This window comes from Thunnus maccoyii, chromosome 10, assembly GCF_910596095.1.
Source record: "Thunnus maccoyii chromosome 10, fThuMac1.1, whole genome shotgun sequence".
Taxonomy (NCBI): Eukaryota; Metazoa; Chordata; class Actinopteri; order Scombriformes; family Scombridae; genus Thunnus; species Thunnus maccoyii.
The window spans coordinates 4,624,082-4,650,669 of record NC_056542.1 but is presented as its reverse complement, the minus strand read 5'-3'; the positions used below and the strand labels follow the sequence as shown (position 1 = coordinate 4,650,669).

The 26,588-nt window shown below is 38.2% G+C and overlaps 1 protein-coding gene across 1 annotated transcript; it reads right to left on the bottom strand.

Moving 5' to 3' along the window:
- Positions 1 to 2,433: 2,433 nt before the first annotated feature.
- Positions 2,434 to 22,225, bottom strand: LOC121906130 (cathepsin K-like). Its single transcript, XM_042424812.1, has 8 exons — positions 20,699 to 22,225; positions 19,222 to 19,345; positions 13,962 to 14,084; positions 12,280 to 12,432; positions 6,224 to 6,442; positions 4,314 to 4,479; positions 3,511 to 3,619; positions 2,434 to 3,293 (listed from the first exon to the last, which is right to left on the bottom strand). Exons 2-8 carry the CDS (start codon positions 19,342 to 19,344, stop codon positions 3,194 to 3,196), a joined length of 993 nt encoding a protein of 330 aa, XP_042280746.1. The 5' UTR covers position 19,345; positions 20,699 to 22,225; the 3' UTR covers positions 2,434 to 3,193.
- Positions 22,226 to 26,588: the final 4,363 nt, after the last annotated feature.

Genomic DNA, 26,588 nt, shown 5'->3' with positions numbered 1-26,588 from the left:
TCATACACTGAAATTCTTGCTGGTCTTACACATAAGAAAGAAAAAGGCTGCAGAGCAATTTATTAACATTTATAACTGCAGACTTTAATTATTTTCATGAATGACCTACTAAGTATTACTGCAGATCTGATGACTTTGAACATGTGACACACTAACCCGTTATTAATGACCTATAATCATTTATAACTGCTGACCTGATGACTTATCAGGAAGTATGAAACATTTAACCCGTCATTAATGATTCATAGTCATTAAAGTTTTGGAGCGGTCAGCCTGTCTCGGCTCTATAAACATCCTGATTGGTGGTTCGTTCAGGGACAAGTGTGACTGCAGTCTCAGCATTTTACAGCCTGTTCAAAAAAATGCTTTGTAATTGTTGTTGTTGTGATAATAAACTGGTGCCATTACAGATGTTTTACTTTATCCAGCTGAAACCGTCTTCTAGCTTCACCCAAAAGAAGATTTAATAATAAGTTCTTGGTTGTTTTGAATAGTAATTAATTGCTTGTGCTTATGAATCACATACATGAATTTATAGTAAATTATTTTGCTTGTACAAGATAAAAAAGTCTCACCTTTCAGGACTTTTGGGGCTTTGTAATAAACTGATGATTTTACAGGAGAAAAAACCCATAAAATGAAACATCTAATGATTTTAGGAGTTTAAAATGCTCAATTAATTACATAACAGTCACTGAGATTTTGTGAAAAATGGAAAACATTCCTCCCCTCAGCAGAATGTGTTCAATAATTTATGGCAATCTGCTCATTAGATTTTGATATTTCTTGTGTACAAGTGGGATACCTGGTGGTGCAGGAACAGGAAAGGTCAGGGGGGTCACTAAAAAACATCTTTTCTAAAAAAAAAAAAAAGGATTCACTCTCTTAGAGTCCAACCAGTGTGTTGCTGTAAGTTGTTCTGGACCAACGTGTAGGTCAAGAGGTAGTTTTGACCTGTCAAGAGGATGGACGAAAGGTCAGGAGGTCATCGTGTTTTATGGCCGTCTGCCAGATGTTGGTTGTAGGTCTTCCTCTGGATTAAAGAGGTGGATGGACGGATGCTGCTAGATGAGCTTAAATCAATAAGAAGCATAAAATGTATATTTTTAAATTGCAGTGAATATAAACATACAGTGTTTTATTGCTCTATATTATATGACACACAATATTCATACTATATGTTTTGTACAACATACTTACACATTGTTTTACATGGCAGTCATGACATCGTGCTTCAGTAGCTGCTACAGCTGCAGACTTTTAACATAGGCCTACATCATTTTAGGGTTTGTAATCAATTGGGACTAAACACAGAATTGATTATTTGGAATCGTGAGAATTGGCAAATAGTTTTTAGTTTTCAGGACCTGATAGCAGATATTTTGTTCCAATACCATTAAAATTCACAGTGTTTTGAGCAAAAGCAGAAAACTCACTGAAATTTAATGAAAATGTTTATCTAAATTATCTCTTTAAGGTGAGATGAACACCGGTTTTTCCCCTTCAATTGTGGAGAATCTCTGAGATGTATTTTGCATAATTTCACTTTTACATAAACTGTTTAATAATGCAGACATTTTGCAAGAAGAAAAACATTCGTCTTCACAGTTAACAACATGACTGGTACTAAAAGGTGTGGCACAATAATTCGACATGTATTTGCAGAACCAGAACGACTACTTCTGTGATAAGTTTCTCGGAATGAATAAACTAAACGAGCCCTGCCCTTATTACAGCTGTGTTTATTTATAAGCTGCTGGGCATCACACATCTACTCAGCTGATCGCAGCTCATTTGCAAATTCACAGAGTGTGATGTCACGTAAACATAAACATTGTGCATACAGGCAAGCGTTCGGTGTGAATAGGTTTGTCATTGTGTTAATTCATGTTTTTGTGTCCTCCCGTCTTGATTACTGCAAGTCACTGTTCACCACCCTGAGTCGTTCTTCTGTGTCTCGCCTCCAGTTAGTCCAGCATAGGGCACACATCTCACCAGTGTTGGCCAACCTACACTGGCTACCAATACCTTGTAGAATTGATTTTAAAATTCTTTTAATTACCTATAAGGCACCATACAGACTGGCCCCAACCTATATATCTGAATTATTGTGACCACAGTGAGATCACTGAGGTCTACTGATCAGTGCCAAAAACTAGGCTTAAGACCAAGGGTGACCGTGCTTTATTCTATTTTATCTCTCTCTCGTTTTATTTGCATTGTAAAGCACCTTGTGACTCTGGTTTTGAAAGGTGCTTTATAAATAAAGTTTACTTAATTACTTATCAAGCATAAATTATGAAGTTTACCAGCCTTGCAACAGTATCTGTACTGTAAACATCAAGCAGAAATGACTACTTGCTGCTACTTGCTGACCTTCTTTTCCTGTTTCCTTGGTTGACCATAAAAAAAACCGAAACTGATGCATCCAACTTCAAAATGAAACCTTTATTTAATTTCATAGAAAACATCAGTTTACAGTTTAATCATCAGAAAAGTGCTGAACAGAACAATAACAAAAGTCAACATGATCAATAAGAAAAACTAGTTACGATTTTAAAGGAAGAGACTTTTCTCTTCATCAACAGGAAAGGAGGAGCTCCCATTGCCCAGCAACGGTTCCTGTCACACTGAATTGAAAACATCATTGGTTATCACACAGACTGTAATTAAAAACTAGGGACTGAAACTATCACTGACTACCAGCCAAATACTGTGAAAATGTTGGTTGTGCCTGGTGGGTTTGTAGATTCAACTTGGCATTTTGGCACAAAACCAACCTTTGTTCTATGTTACTATGTGTTGCCATTTTGGACCAGATTGGAGGTCTGTTGGTTTGGAGATATGAATGAAAAGGGGTTTAAAGTGCTTCAACTCAAGATAACCAGATGTCCTCATCAGACATTTTTAAGGATGTTGGAATCCAAGACTCCACAACATTTGACCCTTTTCATCACCGGAAGAGTTAATCACAAAAGACTATAAGACCAATTTGAGTTTTATTGTATTGTACAGTGAAGTAATTCAAATATGTATTAGTAAACCAAGAAATATGTCTTGTAATTGTTTGTAGTGATTGCTGACATTTTGGAATGAACTCTGCGTACAATCCAAGCGTGTTCTTTGTGTGTAGTAGTCTTAGCAAAGTCCCTTTGATCTCCTTTGTCTTCCGCTGAGCTTCACACTCTTCTCCTCACATGATGGGGTAGCTGGCGAGGTTGGCGATGCCGCAGAGGTTGCCACGGTTACGTGCCATCAGGATGTAGCCCTTGTGGCCCCAGCTCTCGCTCCAGCTGTCAGGGAAAGACAAAAGACGGCAGACGACAGAGACGGAGAGAAAGACGTGAGAGGAGTTGAGCACCACCAGGAGTCAAACAGCATTTCAGCTCATCAGTTTGTCACCAATACAGCTGACAGAAGGCATCAAATCTGCGCTACACAAACAAACATGTTTCATTTTGGTGGCGTTATGTGCCACCTGATCCTGTTCAGACAGTTGAAGTGTCACACCTGTTCTTGACAATCCAGTACTTCTTGCCCTTGGGGGTGACTCCGTAGCCCACTGCCAGCACGGCGTGATTGATGTCATCTTTGTTACAGTTGCGGTCGTAGTAAACACCTGGGCACATGACAGAGAGGAAGAGTGAGCGACCTGTGTGAGCCCGAGGCCACGTCAGGAAAGATTCAGAGCTGGAAGTGCATCAGTGAGCCGTTACAGCACGACTTCAAACTTCAAACCTACAAAGCTACAGTGTAGGTCATACAAGTTTTTATATTGATTTCTCTTTTTCAAAACCATCTTGCAAAAACATTAAACTTGCTTGACATAAGGTAAGTGTTCTCTCACAGTGAGATTTCTACAGTTAAGTTTAAAATTCTCCATGGTGGTGTGTTTAAGGATGCTTCAACTGAGATTTTAGTGCCAACTTTTGCCTCAAGACCAGATCCAGCAAACAAAAAGATAATGTTCAAATGTGTTTTCTGTCATTAAAAAGGTTGCAGGTCTGCAGCCCGCTGTGAAATGTTGACTGTTAGAGCTTCCTTAAATGCACCACCAATAGGGAAGGTTTAACACGGTCTCTGCTCATAACTGCATTACAAAAACACAACATAGATCATAAAAATGTAAGTGACTAAATGTACTGGAAAGAGGAAAAAGGCGCTTTTACTGTATTTTATGTAAAATTGTAAAGTAGGTGTATGACAATCTCAGTTCGTCTCTACTTTGTCCATGAAATGATACAAAGCATAACAAGGGGGCAAATAATTCAGCGTCTGTTATCAGAAAACAGATGTGTGACAGGTTCACTGACCTCTCTGGTAGAACTGGAAGCTGCTCTGCGTGGCATCAATGCCCACAGACACCGGACCCACTTTAAACAACGCCACAGCCAGCGAGTGCTCGTCGCCTACCGGGACCTCCTTGTAACCTTTGCATTGAGCTGCCATGCCTGTTGAGTTGTAGCGACAGGGCTGGTCCTGCAGACAAGACAAAAAAACAGGAAAAAAAAAGCTTAATGTATTTGTTTCTTAATTCTCACTTGATAAACTAGTCAAATAAGAATTAGAGCTGCAAAAGGCAGTTTTATAGCAGCGGTACCTGAACTACAACACTCAGAAATCCTCTAATGCGGTGTCAGTAAACTCCACACAGCATGGTCATGGTTAACAACCTGAATGTTTCAAGGTGCTTTATAAGAAAGGCCACCATGAATTTCTAAATGACAATGAAAAATGTACAGTAATATAGACTGCAACTTAATCATTTAAAGCAAGAATGGCAAATATTTGATAGTAAATTGAGTATTTTTGGGGTTTGAACTGTTGTTCGTACAAAACAAGACATTTTATGATGTCAACTTGGACTCTAGGAAATTGCAATAAGTATTTCTCTAAAGATGAGTGTCAAATAAGCTGATGATAAAAATAACACCCGCACACTGAACGTTGTGGTTTTTTAAAAAAGTCTACGGTGCACATTTCTCACGTGTCTGATCGCATCCTGCACTTACAAAATGAGGAAGCTGCAGCCTTTCCTCACAACACATAGGTGACTAAAGAGGAAACTGCTTTGTAAGACAATGGCAGAGATTCCACTTCATCATTTCTGCTGAGTCACTTCAGACGACTGTCAAATATTTGCTGCTTCTTTACGGTCAAAATGGTCAACGCTTATGAATTTTTTTTCCTGTTGTGTGTTCATGTGATTGGAGCTACGTGTGACACCCTGACAGCCAAATGAAGAAATGTCAACCACTTTGGTTTCAGTCTGTGTCCGCAGCTGTGTTGTGGTAAACAGGCGACTTCTGCTGTCGTCATTTGGATTTTTTTCAGACTCCTGGATATTTATATTTTATAACCAGCATGTTAGAGGAATAGTTCCATATTTGGGGAAATACTTAACACACACTTAACTTATTAGCTTCCTTGTTGAGAGTTAGATGAGAACATTGATACACTCACATGTTTGTACATTCAATCTGAAGCCGGAGCCAGCGGGCCGTTAGCTTAGCTTAGCATAAAGACTCGAAACTGGTGGAAACAGCTAGCCCGGTCCGTCCGACAGTAACTAGATCTGTCTGTTGTCATTTTTATGCTTTGTTTTTTTTGTGTGGATTTAAGCAAATGAGATGTTTGTTTTATCATGTTGTTAGTTTTTTTAAATCTTTAGACACAGCCAGGCTATCTTTCTCTCAATTTAGAAATGATTGATAGGAAATACAGCAGTTGGCAAATCCAAAATGTTTCCCTGAAATCCACTTTTCAGTGATGTTTGGGACACTTTAAGATTGTATACCTTTCTTTTTCTTTAGGTCTGACTAGTCATAAACTGATTGTGACTATCACAAACTCTATTAAAGTCCTAATCATTCAGCGAGGTCACCAACAAATACTAATTAAAACTTATGAATTAGTCTCAGTTGCACTCCATCTTGCACTCATGCATTTATGTTTAGGTTACATCAAAGTCTATAAGCGCTTAGGTCAGAGGTTTGGGATTGAGACTGGGTCTAGTTGCAGTTTGTCACAAAACAGGAAGTCTTACTAATAACAATAAGGGAACAAAGTATTAACATGTGACAGGAAAGCAAATGTGGTGAACCTCAGTTCATGTGGACATTTCATTGCTTCAACAGCAGCAATTTAACCCACTAAAGGGAAAATTTCTTGGTTAATTCCCCAGTATGTCTGGCATTGTCCCTGTAACAGCTCACTTTCTTACCTGTCCAACGTATGGGTAAACCGCCTCAGAGTCAATGCCTCCGTTTTCTTGCACATATCGGAAGGCGTTGGTCATGTATCCTCCTCCACAGCCGTCGTTCTCTGTGACGCAGTCCACCAGGTTCTGAGGACTGAGGTCTAGCAGCTGCCCTGTCTGCTTGGCCAGCTGGCCTTCAAGGGCCCCGGCGGAGCTGAAGGCCCAGCAAGAGCCACAGGCACCCTGCGTTTTGACAAGAAGGTGCACATGGTTGGTAACATGGTATAAAAAGAGAATAAATATGTGCACTTTAAGTATGTTACAATTCAGGCAGACTGATATTGTGGAGCTGGTTAGTAGATTCATGCAATTATGTGCTGCCACTTTGGACACCGTAGCTCCTACCCTAACCCATCATGGATTAATGACTGTGTCTGGAGCACTAGAGGGGTATGTAGACATGCTGAATGGAAATGGAAAGCTGATGTGCAATTTTAATGCCATGAAAGAGCTTTTAAAAGAGTTTAAAAGCACTGTAAAGTAAGACATTTCCAAATAGTTCTCACATCTTATTGCTGCAAATCCTGACAACCCCAGATTGCTATTAAGGACCATTAACTCTCTTATCTACTGCCCTCCTGATTCCAACAAATCTGTTCTATTGAGAGATGTGAGACATTTTGGTCCTTTTTGGTCGATAAAGTTTCCAGCATTAGAGCCCAAATCAGACATCTCTCTTTATTCTACCACACAGTGAGACGTATCAGGGTTTTTATTCATTTTATCTGGTATCTCCAGTCAGATTTACTGAGGATGATTAACGGCATGAAATCTTCCTCCTCTCCTTTAGATATTTTACCCACAAGACTTTTAAAAGAGGTTTCTGCCTTTTTATCTTCAGATATTTTATCAATATTTAAGAATTCTTTAACTTCAGGGATTATTCCTCCAATTTTTAAATTGGCTGTGGTGCAACCCCTTCTGAAAAAGTCAAACCTTGACACCGACGATCTTAATAATTTTAAACCCATATCTAAATTACCCGTCCTTGCCAAAATACTGGAGAAAGTGGTATATTCTCAGCTCATATCTTTTATGAATGACCATTCACTCTTTGAAAAGTTTCAGTCTGGTTTTCAAATTCATCATCGTACAGAAACTGCACTTCTAAAAGTTTTAAATGACATTAGTATGAATTCAGATCGAGGTTGTTGTACTGTTATGGTGTTGTTAGACCTCTCTGCTGCGTTTGATACAGTTGATCATGGTATATTAATTGATCGATCGACTAGAAAACTGGGTAGGCATGACTGGGACTGCTCTAGACTGGTTCAAGTCTTACCTGAGTGACAGTTCCTGCTGGGAATGTCTTCTCTAGCTATGCAAATATCATCTGTGGCGTTCCACAAGGGTCTATTCTTGACCCTTTACTGTTCTGTATCTACGTGTTACCACTGGGTCAAGTTATCCACAACTCCAGTATACTGAAGTGATGGTGTTTGGACCCAAAGCACATAGGGATCGTGTAAATCAGAGTTTAGTTTCCCAAGGTTTGCAGTGCACCCATGAGGCCAGAAATCTGGGAGTAACCTTTGATTCAGAGCTGAACTTCTCTAAACATTTCAGCAATATCACCAAATCAGGAGGATGCACAAGCTCTTATTCATGGTTTTGTTTTCAGCCATCTAGATTACTGTAACTCATTATTTGCTGGACTGCTCCAAAAGTCCATCAACCAACCTCAACTTGTACAAAATACCACAGCTAGGGTTCTTACAAGACCTCCAAACAGAGCACATTTCCCCTATTCTCGCCTCATGGCACTGGTTACCAGTGGTCTTCAGAATTGACTTTAAAATTTTATTGCTTGTTTTTTTTTTTTAAATCACTAAGCGACCTTGCCCCATCTTACATTATCGACGTTCTTACACCCCTCACACCCCTGCTCATGCTCTCAGATCTGCAGACCAGCTGTTGCTCTCGGTCCCCAGAGCGAAGCTTGAGACAGTACGGCTCTACAACCGTGGAATAACCTTCCACTGAGAATCAGACAAGCTACCTCGGTGACCTCTTTTAAAATTCTTAAAAATTGAATTTTTATAAAATGGCTTTTAACTAGAGTTTTTTCTTTTATCATTTAGTTATTCTTAAGATTTTTTATTCACTGTTTTTTTTTAAATCTATGTTTCTGTTTCTGGATTCTGGATTGAAATTATTCTAATTTGTAATTACACTGTGTATTTTCAGTTTTTAAGTCTGTGAAGCACTTTGTAAAGTTGTTTTTGAAAAGTGCAATATAAATAAAGTTAATTATTACTATTATTCATCTAAATAACAGAATAAGAAAAGAACTATAACAAAAAAGAAAATTAAATCAGCAGAAAAGGGGGCAGAGTAATTAATTTACACCAAATCTCAAAATGAGAGGAAAATTGCCTCATTAATACCCTATTAGCCTAATGGAAATCAAACCGATCGATTAATGAGAAATGAAAAACAAAAAGGAACCAGTGTGTGCATTCTCCTGTGTGTCCACTGAGGGGCAGACTTTGACCACTTTCATTCTGTTGGTCGGCTCAAAGAATGTCACTATTGTTCTTACACAGTGTGGTTGTTTGAACAGGAGTGTGGACATGTCACACAGTAATAGATTGGTAATATTTTATTGGACTGAACTGATTCACCTACACATTAACAATATGGGACACACTGATATTGTGTTTTTAAGTTACTTCAATGGATCAAACACCTCTGCTATGATCATCTGTGTAGGTCAACCAAACAATATAGAATGAACATATTTTTAATATGGGTTTGGAGCAAAGTTTTAAAAGATTAATATTGGCGTGATTTTTATTGTTTAAGGTCTTTACTTCCAATAAAGGGAAATCTTAATCCTACAGCATAAAATGATCTTTCAGACAATGGTGTGCCTCCATCTTTTTGGCAACCATTTGGATAAGACACTTTACTGTTTTAACATGACAATGGCTGCGTGCACAAAGTCAGGCTAACAAAATGGTTTTCCCAGTTTTGTGTGGAATAACTTCACTGCTCTAATCCAGGGCTGGCCTTATCACCCAGCATCACTGTCAGACCTCACTAATACTCTTGTGGCTGGATGGGAGCAAATCCCTGCAGCCAGGTTCCAACATCTTATTGGAAAGCCTTCCCAGAAGAGTGGAGGCTGTTATAGCAGCAGATTAATGACATATTAAACAATCATAAATGGATGTAATGTGCAGGTGTCCACATAAATTTGGCCTTGCTGTGTTTTTAGTAATAGATATCGCCTACACACAACTTACCTAAAGGCCAGTATTGTCTGACCCAAACCGATTGCGGACTAGGAGAGCAGTTTTTTGAGTTTTGTAAAAAGAAGTTTAATCTAATTTGACATCTGAAGCAGAATTTTAACACCTGTTTTCCTCCAAAGAACAGGATCCCCTGGCCTGTGCTGGAGAACAGAGCTGCTGTTTTAATGCTCTCTCAGTCCTGAAACATTAAACCTCAATTAGAGTCATTGTCTGAATCTTTAACACTTGCTTGGCTTTGAGTTAAACCACCTCTGCTGCTCCTCCTCAAGGCAAAGACTCTAACATAATGCTGCTCTGGGCTGCTCCCAATTTAAAAACTGCAAATTTGTAATCACATCAGTTCACAGGGCAGATGTTCTGAGTGCAGCATTGAGCTCTGGTATGACTGAAATATTCTTCTAACAAACAAAATATCAAACACAAAACCCAGTCACCATAAAGTGCGCTGGGGAGACAGCAGAGGGGGTTGTTAGTATGCAGAGAGTGCAGTCAGTTTGCTGCATAATTCATGAACAACAAGGAGCTTAGGAGCAGCTCAATAAATCCTGTTTATGGCTGCAGTTTCTTTTGTATCCACCAGAAGGCGACAACATCCTGCACATAAACTGACATCAAAACGACAAATACTGAAACAAAGAGTAAAACAGCAGAATCTAATGGTAATAAAGATAAAGATCAAGCTTAAATTTGCCCAGTCTACCTCTAAAACCAGCTGCAATCAATCTTTGTTGAGGGTAAAATAAAAAGAGTATTAATTTTAGGCTGATTTGCATAATTTTTAAGTTAATAAACCTGCCAAATAATGTGGATTTTAGTATTTGCCTCACAATACCTGCTACAAAAGCGTAGCAAATATGTGTTCCTGTTTGCTAAAAACACCAAAATCTAAAAAACTAAACACAAAGATGTATAATATTACATAACCAAACCAAAATATCAAACCCCGCCGAGCCTTCTGTGCTTCATTATCAGCCCTGATGTTCATTAGATACCATGACATCACTCCGGCGTTAATCTGCCTGTTAGCAGAAAGCACAGATGTACTCCATATTTCAATCTATGTACTTTCTGCTCGACCCTTGTTTACATAAATAATACCCCGGCTGTCCAATCCACTCACAATGACTAATTACATTTAATAACCAAATCCATTTCTTTGTTTTCAAAGACCATTAGCAGTGAGAACAGGCTGTTTCCTCCAGCGGGTTACGTGATCGTACTCTAGCTGGGATTGTGTGCTTCCTTTTCCGATTCTGGAGCAGCAGGAAGGTTGATACTAGGGAGGAAAAACTGGAGGTTGTTTCATGGTATTTTTCCGAAAGCTTTTACATAAGAAAAGATTTACATCATACTCTGAATCTCATGCATTTCAGCCTTTTTTTTTAACGCTACGGAGTGCTGCTCTAAAACATGTTGGAGAAGGTTTTTGAAGTATTTCATTTCAAAGCAGCAACAAATCAAAAGGCTTTTCACTGTCTGGTGTAAACCTTGTACCATCACTGCAGGCTACTGGAGAACTACAATTTACTGAGCTTTGAGAATCTTAGATTATTCTCAAATTTGTGCCTAGTTTATAAAATTTTAAATGGTTTGGCCGCTTCCTCCATTATGTGACTTTGTGTACACTCACTCAGTAAGTTCTGTTAGATCCTCCACAATATCCTCTATACAAGATTGGACCAGAGCTCCATCTATGGTCTCATTAGCACAGGTAGTCTTGCTTTTAATTTGACAAGTTTACATTATTCATTTCTAATTGACATTGTGGGTGTATGTGATGTGCTGTTGTGTAGAGCTTTGTATTTATTGTTCTGTGTGTTTTTGCTTTGTACCGTTTGCTGTTGTGCGAACTGCAGATGTAAATTAGCTTTGAGCTAACTCTGGTGCAGTGCATCTTTTATGCTAAAATCTGTACACTGTCCCGAATAAATCAATACAATACAATACAATCTCCAAAACAATCATGTCAGCTTTTTTTCTGGACTTGTTCCTGAACTCACCTAATGACATTTGTAAGGATTTCATAAGACCAATTGGATAAAACAATATTATAATATTTATCTTGATATTTCCTGCCTTTTACTCTCTTACTAACACTGTGCTGTACTAGCTTTTCTCAGAGTCCCTAAAACCCTCAAACAAACTTCATTACAGGCCAAAACCCTGTCTATTGTCAAGGTTGACAGGAGTAGTGAGAGTAATGTGAGACGCTGGCAGTTCCTGTTTTGTTTCTGGTAAAATATGATACAGTCATATGATGCGGTTTTGGTTGCTTGGTGTACTGAGGTGTGTCGCTTTTATCATGTGATCTCAGTATGTGATCACATTGAAATTTTCTCTTGCACGAGCCCTGTCCTCGCTCGTGTTTTGATAAGGTGTTTTTGTTCATTGTCAAATTTTCTAGAACTGAGACACTGTGCGGTTTTTTGTCTATGTTGCTGGTGCAGTGCGCTGAAGGTGGAACAATTTATGCCAAATATTTAGTCAACCAACAGGTTCTTTCACTTCCTGCTTGTGTGTTGTTGTTACTGCCTGCACCTACCTTCATTAAACACCTGCAGGATTATTCTTTGTAATTCTCATGTTAATCAGACATTTATGAATAGGTTTCTGAGTCTAATAGCTCCATTCATGCACAGACTTTTTCAGCCATCATGCTAGCCTCATGCTAATTGATTATTACTTCTTCTATTTAAACTGTACATTTTTTCAAGTGCAGCTGCTAAAAAACAAACAAATCTCAAAGTTTGAATCAAATCTAACCTGGTTCTTCACTGGAGTCACCATGCCCTTCTTGCGGTAGTCGACAGATTTGGGAATTTTGGACACCTTGTCATCCAGGGCCATGGTGAAGCTGCGCTCGCTGTTCATCGGGACCTGCAGGCCAGTCATCTTCTCGACCACTTCCTCTGACGTCTGCATGGACAGAGACACAGCTACGTTATATTTTAAAACACAGGTTTGTAGCTGAGGGTCTTCTGTGCAACAGCAGAATGAGCTTCTTGATCAAAAAACATTACAAGAAGCAAAAAGTTCAGAGGTCAACAGTCGGTTGTACCACCGCCAGACATAGAACAAATTGAAGAAGATATAGGAGAGAGGGGGATTTGATTCAGCAGGGTGATGGAGGATGAAAAGTATTTCATGAAGAGATGGGTTTTACAGTTTACTCCAAAGTGAAATGTCACTTTCTGTGCTGTACTGATGTCAAAAAGGGACACCAGAAGATGTATAAAAGTATATATATATATATATGAAAAAGCTACAACATTTATAAAACAATGCCATAAAAGACAGAATAGAAGAGAGAGCAATATGAAGAGCAAAAGAGGAGGTAAAATAGCAGAGAGTTGTTGTTAATTTTTACGTGACTTCAGCGCCATTTGTTGGCTGTCATAGTGAAACCGATGGTAATACGATATTTAGCAAACATAAAAAAATCCTGCCATTTATTATCATCAGAATTCCCCCGGTGCTTTCATTACAGCTCAGTCTGCACGCAGAAAGATCATTAATGGAAGAAATACAGGCCATCTGTTAATTTTTATTTCATTTCACTTAAGTGGTTCCTGTTAAAATGAAAATGGAAATGCATCCTTCGTTTCCCGGCCACCTGTTCTCACATAAACATGAAATTGGCCATTCAGGCAGAATTTGAACGTGTATACATGTTCCTGCCGCTAATAAATGAGCCTAAGCCCTGGCATGCTAGTTTTAGGCATCCCCCCTTTTCCCACCTACTTTTGATATACAGCTTGTTACAGCCAGCATCTTCATGCAGAAACAGACTATCAGTCATGACGTGCGCTGACATACGTGTCTGACTACAGCTGATTTAAGGCCACCAAATCCATTTTATGTCACCTCACTGGGATGCAGCATGCATGAGTGAAGCAGAAACACGCTTGATGACAGCCGAGTGCGGCAGCTAAGAGCCAGAGGGAAAATATGAATATCTGATATATTTAATCTGGAAGCATGAACATGTGATACAAAATCAGATGTTGAGGTTAACGTCACACGAGCTATTTAGATATTTGTTGTGACAGCTGGTTAATTTTTACTTAATTTATCTGAGACAACAGGGTGAACATTGGCACCACAGCAGCTGGGCTGAGCCGGTGGTATCATAACATAAAAATAATAAATAGTAAAGAAATAGTGACTTGATTGGTATTTGGGGAGATACCTCTGTGCTACAGAGATGGAAAAGTGATGGAGCAGGAGCAGCCAGAAATACTGTAGATAACAAAAATGGTGTCCACAGCGTTGTGCAGGACATTGTGAAAGTATGCAAGACAAGGCAAAAGAATGCTACACTGATGCACTACATGGGGTAAAACAACAAACTGTTTTCATTCTTAATGTCTGTATGTTTGTCAGATCAGATTTGAGCGAGAAATGTGAGCTCAAGCATGCAGACCTGCCTCAGTGTCTGTACTCACCATGTCTCCCAGGTGGTTCATCCCCATCTCAAAGGAGTGTATGCCCAGCGCTGCCTCCTGGTTATGTGCATCGATCATAAGCATGTTCTTCTCCCAGATGGCCCTGCGAATACCCTCTTCATCCTGCGACAAACAAGGGTGCTCATTTCACTTTGTGTCAAGAGGAAAACATAAACTGTACACTTCACTTTAACACCTTTAACAGCACTTTTATCTTTCTAATTTTCTAGTTTAGGATGAGATGTAAAGCCCTGTGATGAACAACATGTTCGGGCTGCTGACAGAAACAAACAGTGGAGTTTATGTTTGGCTTCCATGATCGCTTGAATGCAAACACCTGATAAATATGAAGTGAACATTTCAAGACTTTAGGAGTCGATCGCAGGAAGGCATCATTAAACAATTGCATAGAACTGAAAACAACTGCAAACAAAGTCAGACAACACAAGGCTGCACTTCTTGTCAATATTTGGAGCATTTGAAGGTATAATTCAGGTCGTATTCAGTCTAGAAATTTGAACTTTGGAGCATCCAGCCCTGACAGTGAGACACAGTAATGGAGTCAGCAGCTATTTCTTCACCACTACTGTGACACTGATAGTCCTCATAAAGGGGTCATAACATGTACAGAAATTTACCCAATATGTCCTATATTTCAGTCTTCAAGGATAGGTTAGGTATATTGGATCAAAAGTTAGGTGAACACTGAAAGAGGTTTTGCTTGCTGTAATCATTAATTCTGTTCATATTGGTCAATAAAAGCTCCCTCACCGATGTGCTTTCAATGTAAGTGATGTCGGTCCAAAAAAAAAGTTCTAATCAAGTGGATATCTTCCACAGTTACAGTCTTTTTAGTACAAAATTCCCTCTTTGTGTTTCCCTCTTGAGCTGCAGTGGAGGGATAGTAACAAAAAGAGGAAAATTTGTACTGAAAAGACTTGATTTGACTAATTTGGACGGCTGAAATCATATTAGCTTCACATATGAATACATATTTACAAGGAAGGATGGCTGTGGATTTTGTCTCCCACCACACTGAAAGCACATTAGGCAGAAATCCTTCAATGGCAGCAAGCAAAACCTGTTTCAGTGTTCATATGGTCACCTGATGATTGTTTAAGAAAGATTTGAAAAAGTTTTTCTTGCTTCTTTCCTTCCTGCATCAACACCTGACAGCGGAAAGATATTAATCTGGGCAAATAGGGCAAATATACCTTTTAATTAGCAAAGAAAAGAAGCTTGTCTCTGATACAGCCCCCATTTCATTAATTAGGCCAATTAAATCAGTGCACATGCACTAACACTCTTCCCTAGTACAGCTTACAGCAACATAATGATCCAATGCAATTTGTGTTAAGATAGTGCTTTATGTTTTATTTTTACATAGAATATTTGTGTCTCATCATCACTATGTGTGTCTAGTATGTGCCAAGAAACATCTATGTCTTTCATTTATAAGCAAACTGTTGAAGTTCAATATGTGAATAAGATACAGCCAAGTGCTTGCTTGGTTACCTATTATAAACCCATGCTGTACTGTTGGTACTATTCATGGTCTTAACAACCATTAGCATAACTAGAATAATTATTTCTCTCTAGATATCCATTCCACTAATGGAAAATGCAAATGATACGAGGAGACTTTGATTCTATTACAGTGGAGTCAGTTCAAGGAGGGTTGAATTAGACGAGGAATACTGATTAAAACATCTTGAGAGAGAGAGAGAGCTATGCCGTCTTTTCTGCCGACTACACAAGAATGTAAATATGCACCCGATACAATAATGATCATATGAATGCACACACACACATTCAAATGAATAAATGCATGTACACAAAGATACTGCAGTACTGTAGATAAACTGCACACACACACACACACACTCCACAGATGTAAAGCGGTGACCTCTAGCCGGAGGTGAAGAGCGGAGGGATGACAGATGTTCATTGAGTGCCGGAAGTAAATTCACAGTCGGCTTTGGTTTAACACCAACTAAACTACATTTCACTTCGTTCTTCACAGCCAAAGAAAAACTAGAATGAAAAAAAGAAGGGGATTTTACTTAAAGAGAATCTGAGACATGGAGTCAGGTGTGAGGAAATTCCACTGCTGGGATTTTTTAACACCTGCTGACTGCTGTAAATTGACCTCAAATGAAACTACACTAGCAAGAAAGGATGACGTGTTTTTTGTGCATATGATTTCAGTTGATCAGATTGGTTAAAAGGCCTGTTTTTGCATGATTAAGTCCTTAAAGAGGAACTTGTTGATGCAAAGTAAGAAAAACAGACAGTCAGTTTGGCAAAAGTGGGTCTACAGCCTTTTGGAAATTAACTTATTTGAATTACTGGCTGAGGATGACAAAGATGAAGTCACAGTAAATTCTCATTGTGCATGTCCTGCTTTACTTTTGGTTCTCTGTTCTCTAACTCCATCTGTCTTGTTTCCACTCCGGGCCAAAACAAGGAAGTAGAGCAACCAGTGCTGCCCTCACATTTTCTTGCTTTTCCATCTGACATTGTTTCCCTCAGTATTTACAGCATGTAGCCTATTACACGTGTGGTTTAAGTGTCGAATGTCAAATGCGATCACATGTTTTTTTTTACATGTGTGTTAAAGATTTACAGCTAATGATGTTAGATAACTCTCCGGCTCACTGGGGATAAGTAGCTGCTGTGTGTGTGTGTTTCTTTTGTGGACACACACATCTGTCAGCAGTGATTCTTGTTTTGGCAGAGAAGGAGCTCCTCTTGATGATAAGGTGGATCTTAGAAGCTGAGGCTGGAAATATCTTTTCTTTCACATCAAACTCTGAAGAGGAGATGCGTAGCCATCATTACCAGAAAGAATATGTTTTTTTTTTCATAAATAATCTGACAATTGCCAATGTATGCATCCCATGATGATGTTCTTTGTTTCCACTTTTCCTTAATTTCCAAGTGATTCTATTTGTGGAAATCTGCACACTGAAATAAATTAGCAGAGAACAATAAGGGAATCAGGCTGTCAGCAGTATATCACAGAACAAGGTTTAAGAAACATCTGGTGTATTAATAAAATATATATATAATATAATAATTACATTTACTCTAGCCCAGAATTTAAAGAAACAACAGTTCATAAAATGTCACTTTTTGACAAGCAATAACACCCTACCTCAAATAAATATTCACAGTATTGTCATATCTGACCATGTCGGCTTTTACCTCAACTTTAACTCCACCTCAATATTAAATCACTTTGGTAAAAACTACAGAAAACTGCCCTACATCAGTCTCTCCTTTCAGCTAAATGAAATAAGACACCAGAACTTTGTGTTTTTTTTTAAACTTCTTGCCTGCAATGCAGCAGAACATAAACATTACAATAATTCAAGCTGGTACTAATAATCACAAAAATCCGAAAAGTCTATATGCTAATGATATAATCGTATTCACTCAAACACCACGAATGAAAGTAGCTCAACAATCTTAATATTTGGGTGGGCTGTTATCATCCAATATTCTAAAATACTTTCAACTTCAGTACATAATGAAATGGATAAACTTCTAATGCAATTCTTCTTCTACAAACAGACTTTCTGCAGTAACAACACTGAATGACCTCCTTCACATCTGTAATTGTAATATTCTGAAAACAAAAGTCAGCCCAACCTGTAACAATATCTACAACTCATCAAACCTGCATTAATTGATTTTTGGCCTCTTGGGGGCAGCAGAAACAACACAACACTGACATACCGTCACCTTTAAAGTTGATATGTTGAACTTAGCAAACAGTTGCTTATTTACACCCAGATTATAAAGGATTGACTCATCTATCAGATACGTCTAATAATGAGCTGTCATAATCATTTTAATTACAAAATCAACATATAACACTGAACATTGGCAACCAGACAGAACAATAATGCCATCTAAATGTAGATTCAGTATCACCACATAGTTACTTAAACCCTTTAAGTATAAATTTGTAATTGAGCAAATTGCGCATTGACCTGTAGAGTGAATGCAGCTTGAATAAACTTCTAAGAGGAACATCTGCACGGTTAAACGTTCTCTTGGCAGAGCCGCATACTCCCAAATAAATATACACCAGACTGGTGACAGCAAAAACAGGCCGACCGAGAAAGAGAGGAGACTAACAGTGAACTGACTGGCTGTTAAATTGACTCAGATGTAGACAGACAGTGAGTCAAACACGAAGACGTCCACATGTTGAGTTGAACTCACTGAAGCAAAGAGAGACAGGAGGCAAACAACAAACACCATACAGTACTGACGCAGTTAAAGGGGAGTAAAGTCACTGATATTTGGAGAAATGTTCTGCTGAGAGACAGCTCTCTGCAGCACACTGAAACTCTAGTTCTAATTAAGATGTGACTTCTTTTCTTATTAATGCTTCCTCTTTCTTGGTCCTGACTTTTGTTGCAACTTCTACAGAAAAATGGGTTTGGTGCAAATCCCAAGAAATTTGCAACTCTGCAAATATGAGTAATTTAAATGAAGGCAGTGATTGGACAAAGTGTGGACATTGTGCAAGTGTGCAGCTTCAATTTGCACATGATTGTTTTTTTATATATATATATTTAATTCTGATCCTTTCATTTTGATTGTCAAGCAAGTTGTGCAATTAGGTTTCCTCAGTTGAAGAGAGCAAGTCACATGAGACTGTTCTCACCAGAGAACCAAAAGCATTATTAATATGTAAAAGTAAGTTTTAGGAAGAGGAATCATAGTGAGTTCAGATTTTAGTATAGTGATGTGCACTAAATGTCTTTTTCTACAATAGGTTGCTTGGTTTTTTTTTGTGCAGAACTATTATTTTACTATTCAGAACTAAGACAGAAACGTTTTAACCTGATGATGATGACAAGATGTCTTTTTTAAAAGCTTGAGTAAAATGCAAATTTTTCTATCAATCTGTAATTTAGCACCAGGTGCTCCACATCTGCTGCACAATTCCTCATGCAAAACCCCAAAACATGTATTGTTATATGTTGGTATCTGATATGTTAGTCTCTTATGGGCTCTTCAGGCTTGTTAAGTCCCTACCTCTCATGTTGGCCTTGCAAAAACTGCTCAACACTTACCGAAGGCCTTTTCAAAGCGGTTATAGGTTTATCTGCCTGTCCTTCATGATTTTTCTCTTTATAATCCCTTTTGTTATGAAACCTTGCTGTGTTCTTATTTTGCACTGTAGTGCACTTTGTAACATTTTGCTGAAGTATGCATACAGGAAATAGGAACACACACTGACCAGGCCGTTGTATTCTCTCCTGTGTGTGACCTTCCACTGCTCCCACTGGGCGTCCAGAGTGACTTCGTCCAGATGGGCCAGAGCTGAGGCCACCAGCAGCAACACACACACGCACGGCAACATCCTGGAAGAGCAACAGTGCATAAACACAGACGCAAGGGTTCATATACATACACATACATCATTATGTCTGACTCAGGAATTGTTCTCAGTGTGGTCAGAGAGTCGTTCCGCAGAAAGAAATCAAATTATGGTTTCTATAGACTGTTTTACTGTTTAATCACTGTGTCTATATTTTTATATTTCCCTCTAACACCTGATTTCAGAGGGAAGTTCTGCATACCAACCAGCAGTCAGCTGTTACTCTGAGAGCCGTTTCCTATTCTGCCAGGAAAAAAATAGTCTTGGAGGGAAAATACTGAACTCATGCCAATTTTTGTGAAGTCTTGTTTTCCTTTGACACAAAAACGATCAAATTTGGGGCGTAAATTAATATCATCTGTCAGCAGTAGCTTCATACCGGACATGTGAGTAGCAGCCACCCACATAAAGAGTCAAATACAGCGACATAAACAAGCTGACTTTGTTGTTGTTTTGTTGGAAAAGTTCACTCTCCAAACTTAACCAGTGCAGAACATTTTCGCAACCTTTGCTTCTCTCTGCTTTCCTGCCCGTCTGTCATTCATCAGCTTCTCCTTGTTGTTTTATTACATCCTGCTTCTAATCTGCATTTTGCGACTGTTGTTTCCAGAAAAAGGCCACTGACCTGTCGAGTTTAAATAAACTAAAAGCAGAAATGAAACTGTGTATTCGCTGTGTGATCTGAACTGCTTTACATTTTAAGCTTCCCACACACATTGATTAAATCTACCATGGTTTCACCTCTGGGTGAATCAACAGAAATGCCATCATTTAAATAGCAGCCTCTTGTGATCTATGCAAATAATGTACAGTTTACAATATATGCAATGTGCTGTATTGCTGTATGGGTCATGGATATTCCCATGGTATTAGTTGCTTTATGTTTAAAAAACCCCACAATGTACATAAAGCATCTGTATTTCTAATCCTTTTTTGCATGAGTACTTCACATTAACTCACCAGCAGCTCAGACTTCCAAAACTCCTATTCTGTTAAGGTGCAACTGGGTCAAAATCATTCTTGCCTAATCCTAATCCTATTAGTGTTAATTACTTTCTTAGCTGGAAAAAATACTTATGGATTTATCTGAGCCTCAATTCAAAGGGAAGGCATTTTAAAAAGTCAAACTCATAATCTTTACTGAAATGAAATGAAATGAATTCTATGTCGTTTTGGTTCAGTTAAGTTCACTTACACATAAGTTGGTTTACCTCAAGTGCAACACATTACTATTAGTCTTGTCTAATCCTTTAAGACTCGCCAGGAGACAGACATAACAAAACTGAAAGTAAAGCTCTTTAACAGGAAATCAGTCAACTTTTTTTTTTTTTTTTACCTTAAATCCAAAAAAGTCAGAGTTTGGTGAAGTCCTCTTGAGTCTACTGCTGTGTTCCTCTGCTGCTGCCGAAGTAGGTCAGTGTGTGAGTTTATATCTGTTGGATTTTGAGGAAGTACAATGGGAGCTCCAGGTTTGGGGAGGAGTTTTTCTTTTTTTTTTTTTTTCCAAAGTGGGGGAATTACATCTGGTTTCACTCGGAGAGCAAGGATCCATAAACCAGATGATGTCAGGTGTCGGATTACACAGACGTCGCTGACAACTTCACAGACTGGCAGTGAACTCTGTGCTCTGACGCTGCTTAAAAATACTTGGGATTTTTTTTAATTAAAGTTAGATGTTGGACTATATTCTCTGTCGAACCTCAAACGCCAGTTTAATAATTTATCAGACCTTTGTAAAACTTTATGCACTTTGCTCTGGGCTGTAATGTGTATGAATCAACATGATATCAAAGAGGAAAAGGCTTCCAGACTGCAGCTATTACTTAGTTTAAATAACAGTAAAGCATTTTAAAGAATAATTCTGTACTTAATGTAGATGAATGGATGAACCCTGAGGCGGTCTACTGGCTTGACAGAACCAGGTGAATTTGGAATACATTACACCTCTCTCCAGCATTTTTTCCGAACCTAATGTTTATGTAAAGTAACATCCATTAAAATGCAATGTGACACTTTTCTGTTGAATTAATTTCCAGGGATTGATGAGAAAGTAAAAAATCCTTCCTCAGCAATGTCACATAATCTTTAACAGCAACAACTTGGAGAAGATTGTCTGTATTTGTTTTGGAGCTGCAAAATCGCCCTTTTACAAGAGGAAATGAAAAGGATACTGAACTAAAGAAAGTGCAAAGTTGTTTATAAGCCCTGCTGTTTATTTGTAATATTTCACTTATTAGGCTACTTAAAGGGGACATTTCCAGGTCTATATGTTTATTGAGCCCACTCTGTTCTGATTGGGTAGCTATAAACAATAGTCATAGGATTTCACTGGGATTTTACTCCAAATGTAGACTCCTCAAATACATCCGTTCATGTTCGAGCCAAAATCTGATCCAAAATATGTGAACAGCCGGTGGAACAACCTTAGCAACAAAGACTGCAGAACTCATGGCTGTTTGTGGGTGTGGGTAAATGATCAGATATCAGTTTGATGGGGAAGTAGAAGTAATTGAAATGTTCAGAGCAGCATGAAGCCCTGGCCTTTGACCTTTAGGAAACATTTTTACATATGTTCACATCAAGTTTTGGAACTTTGACTCTGTTTAACATAGACATCCAACATTATCACAGTAAATAAATGACAGTAATCCTCCAGCCATGTAAAGTATGATGCAGGGTTTATGATGTAGATTCTGTTTACTACTAATTTGTTTCGCCAGTTGTGTTTTGAGAGGAAGTGAAATTATTGCCTGGATTATTTTCCCAGCCAACATTTTTTGTAGCGTAGAAGGTGCTACATTGCTGCACCACATGCAAGTCAAGGTATCAAAAGCATTGTTTCAGTTAACAGGAGTAATTAATGTTGTACAATAAAATGTGAAATATATTAGGCTTATAATATACATATATATTTTACATATATACTTTTGACATGAATTGAAAACCAAGTGAGGAAAAAAAAAGATTGTAAATCTGATGGTATTGGGTATAAAGATGATCTGAAACTATAGTAAATGTGCCATTTTCTGTGTATTATGATATTCGACCTTATACATGGACGTATGACCCACATTTTGAATGAGGTCAAAGGTCAAATTTCCATTACAAACCCTGTAAAAAATCACAAAAAACAAACAAACAAACTAGTGAATATTCACAGTTAGACCCTCAGGCATACAGGACAAACAGTGGACAAGAGTGCACTGAATATACAACAACATATACAACATTTTATTGATTTTTGAGGGTACTGAAGATTAAGAAGCCTTTTTTCAAAACTCTTTTTTTGCTGTCACCTGCACATTCACCCAAGAAGACAGCTAAACACAATGCATATTTCAGAAATAGGTTGTCAAGAGCACCTTCTGCAATCTACCATAAGTGTGAAAAGGACTGCAGATTACATATTTCAGTCCAACATCAGACCTGTATATCATGTTTTATTATAATAACAGGATCAAAGTTTTGAGAAGAGCTTTTAGCATTAATACAACAAGAATGTGACACATCAAACTTGATCATGAGCATGAACTTATTCAAATAAATTTCCCACACCAGAGCTAAAATACATCTTCACCATATTTATTTTCTCTGCTGTGTCGTCTGGTTCTTGGTGGATACACACTTCCTCATAGTGTTAGTCAACAGCCTAATATGTCAGGTCTGTGTGTATATATATATATGAACATGTCGTGTGACTCCTATAGTCATACAGAAGTCTACCACATGTAGTCAGTCACTCGTCTAAATATAACGTAACGTCCCGTGTACCTCATATGTCCAGTGATACATGTCTGTGTTGCAGTAGGTTACTCATACATGTAATTAGGTCAATAACATCAGTCAGCAGTATGAATGGAGAGGCTTTAATAGTACTACAGCTACTTCTTTTACTGCTTAAACTGTATCTGAAACTATATTAAAACTCCTACTACGACTACTGTGATCTACTACAACACTCATCATAATCCCATAATAATAAACCCCTTGTTCAATGTTTTATATGTGATGTGTTTGTGAATAATTCTGTGATTTTTTCATGTGAGTGATCTGTTTGTACTGTAGCAGAACTAATGTAAAATCTGATTTTGATGTAATTAGAATATTTGTTTTTCATAATTATACACGGAGATATTTGTCTTGTGAACAGTGTCACAGTTATTCCACTATCATTGTGATGATTCATGTTTACTACATGTTACAGACTAGGGCAAAATGTTATCCACAAAATGATAACTTTGTAAAGAAGAAAGCCACTTAAAGCTATAATATGTAACTATTCTGCATTAAATGTCTAAAAACAACTAGACCTATGTTGTATATTTTGTTGAGTTGTGTACTTACATTATTCCAAATGTTTCCAACAATTTTCAAACCCAGAGAAATCTGTAATTTTAATCAAGTTAACGGTCCGTTTCATTTTCATACCCCTCCACTAAAGAGTATACGCGCACAAGATGCATGCGTTGGCGTTGTGGTTGTCTGTCAAAATGGCGTCTACCAAAGTGTATACGCATACAAGATAATACCTCAGCATTGTGGTTGCCTGCCAGAAACTTAAATAAATTGACTTATTCAGTTTTAAGCCATATTTTTATGGTAAACTTTGTAGATCTTGGTCGTTTTTAACTGTATCTTTTAACTGGATGAAGTATTTTAGACATTGCACGTCTGGATCTTAAGTTATCAGAGAAACAAACTGAGCAAACATTAGCAACAGCTCGGCTAACAGCCCCTACCGGACATCCTCTTTCCGCCAAACAGCATCGCAGAAACACCGATTTTTAATGTGAAACTACTTTACTCACTGTTTTTACCCGTTTTATTCCCTATGTATGTTTGTTTTGGAGAGGAGTCTTTGCTAATAATTTGACTGAGGATAAAAACCTGCCGAATGTTTGTATTTAAAGTTATCAGAGAAACAAGCTAAGCTAACGTTAGCAGCAGCTCAGCTAGCAGCCTCTACCGGACATCCTTTGTCCACTGAACAGCGTCAGAAAAACACTGATTTTTTTTTTTTTTTGAGAGAGAGAAGCAGACCTCTACAGATAATTTGGCTCCAGTAAAAACATCCTGAATGATGAAAACTGGAGTAATCCTAAACCGAAGAGGCTGGTTGTTTAACAATGAAGACAACAACTCCCATGATCCCACGCTACTTCACACTCTGTCTGTCCTCTGGCGGCAGAAATTACATAATGAGACATTGAACAATGAAAAGTTTTTCTACACTTCTTTCTATTATAATAGCTACTGTTCTTCTCAAATGAACTCTGCAAATCACTGATGCTTGTTTAGCTGTACATACATTTTAATCATTTGTATTTTAGTTGAGATTATTATGTTTTTTTGATATTTTTGAGTAGGTAATAAAGAATTGTGCCAACATTTCTGCTTTGCGGTAGAGCCTAAAGATGCTGATGTCAGTCAGTAAGGTGATTCTTCTGTCTGTCCAACACTTTGGTCCACAGCAGCAACAACAACTGGCTAGGTTACCATAACATGTGTTACTAATACTCATGGTCCCCAGAAAATGACTCAATATTTGGTGATAATTATTTTTTCTCGCACCAGCTTCAGGTCAAAATTTCCTCTTGACCAACACATTAATCCAGATATATAAAAGTGTATCAAGTATGACTATTCACCAGACTTCCATAAAGTTGATGAATGATAATGAATCATAATGTAAGACTAAAACATCCTCTTTTACAAAGGAATATGATAATCTAATGGTAAATTACCATTAAAACATTTAACATTAAAATTCCTGCTACCCAGAGCATAAACCTTTTAATTTTGGAACCTTTATGAGTTTTTCCTCTAGTGTCACTCTCAGACCAGAATGTCTAATTTGCATGCAGGCTAGTTCATATAGGCAGATGTCAATGAAACATACTGAGCTAATGCTGCACTTCTGCTGAATAACAGCCACTTTAGATTGGAATGGAAATGGGTTTATGGTAAGTGGTAAAACAAAGTGCACCTAACAGTGGCATAAGAAGAGATAAAGTCAGCTAAATTACTCAGCAATATTGGCTACACAGCAATATCTAGCTAAAGTTTGCTAACATTAGCTAACGTTAACCACTGTAACCTACTGATCACACAGGAACAAGTAAGGCTGAGTGTGTGTGTGTTATTTCGTCTTTCAAAAGTGACAAACTCTTGCTTTTATGCTCCCAAAAGGATAAACCTTTCTGACTTAAATAAACCCATGAACTTTCCTCTGGTGCCACTCTTACAACAAGTTTTATCACACTCTGATTTGTTTCCTTTTCAATACTGACAAGACTCTACAAATAACAAAACTGCCCGTATGTTTTATGTTCCACTGAACACTTTTGTATTGTGTGTTGGTATATCGACCGTATGGGTGTAACGAACATTGCTGCCTTGAAGGGGTTTCACCCTTTCAGTCTCATTCTCTAGTGTATTTCCCCACACATGTGTTATATAACACTTAATTATGAGTGCAGGTCTAATGGTCTAATGCTCCAAAGAACTTTATTGACAGTAAAATGCATTCAGTCCCCCCAACAACATCATTTTAAGAGTATTTCATGTAAATGCAGCTATCTCTCTCTCTCTTACGTTAGCGGTGTCAGCGCTCCTCAAGGTCACGGACAATCTCTGGCATGCTAAGATCTCCGTTGTGTTAAGATCTCTGGTGTGTTAAGTGCAGCCCAGGCGAGCAGCTGCAGGCCCGGCCTCTCATCACTGACAGCTCACTTTCTATCTGATTGATGGCTTTTTTCTTTTTTTTCTAAAAGCGTCTGCTCGCTGGATTTCACTGGGCAGCAGAGTGCATCTTAAGCTCCTTTAAGACTCTTCCTCCAGGTTCCTCTATGACCACTTTAGATAATGAGAATCATAGTGTCTCGATTGATCTATCAACCGGCACCCAACCCCCCTCTCAGCTCCAGCGTACATACCATCAGGCAGCAGGTCAAGACCTGTGTGCAAATGCATGAGTGTGTGTGTGTGTTTGTGGGCTTAGTGAAAGGGGAATGAGTGCTGGCTGTGATAGATTCATAATCCAATATGCCTTACTAAGGTGTTTACCAAGTGGTCAATGGCTCTATTTTTATTGGGAGTGTTAGAAAATCTATTAAAAGATTCTCGCCAGACATTTATTAAGACGTATAAACATACTCCGCTTGGACCAGTAATGCGTGTCTGATATTGTTTTTCCGTGAAAAAGTATAATCACCACTTTAAAATCC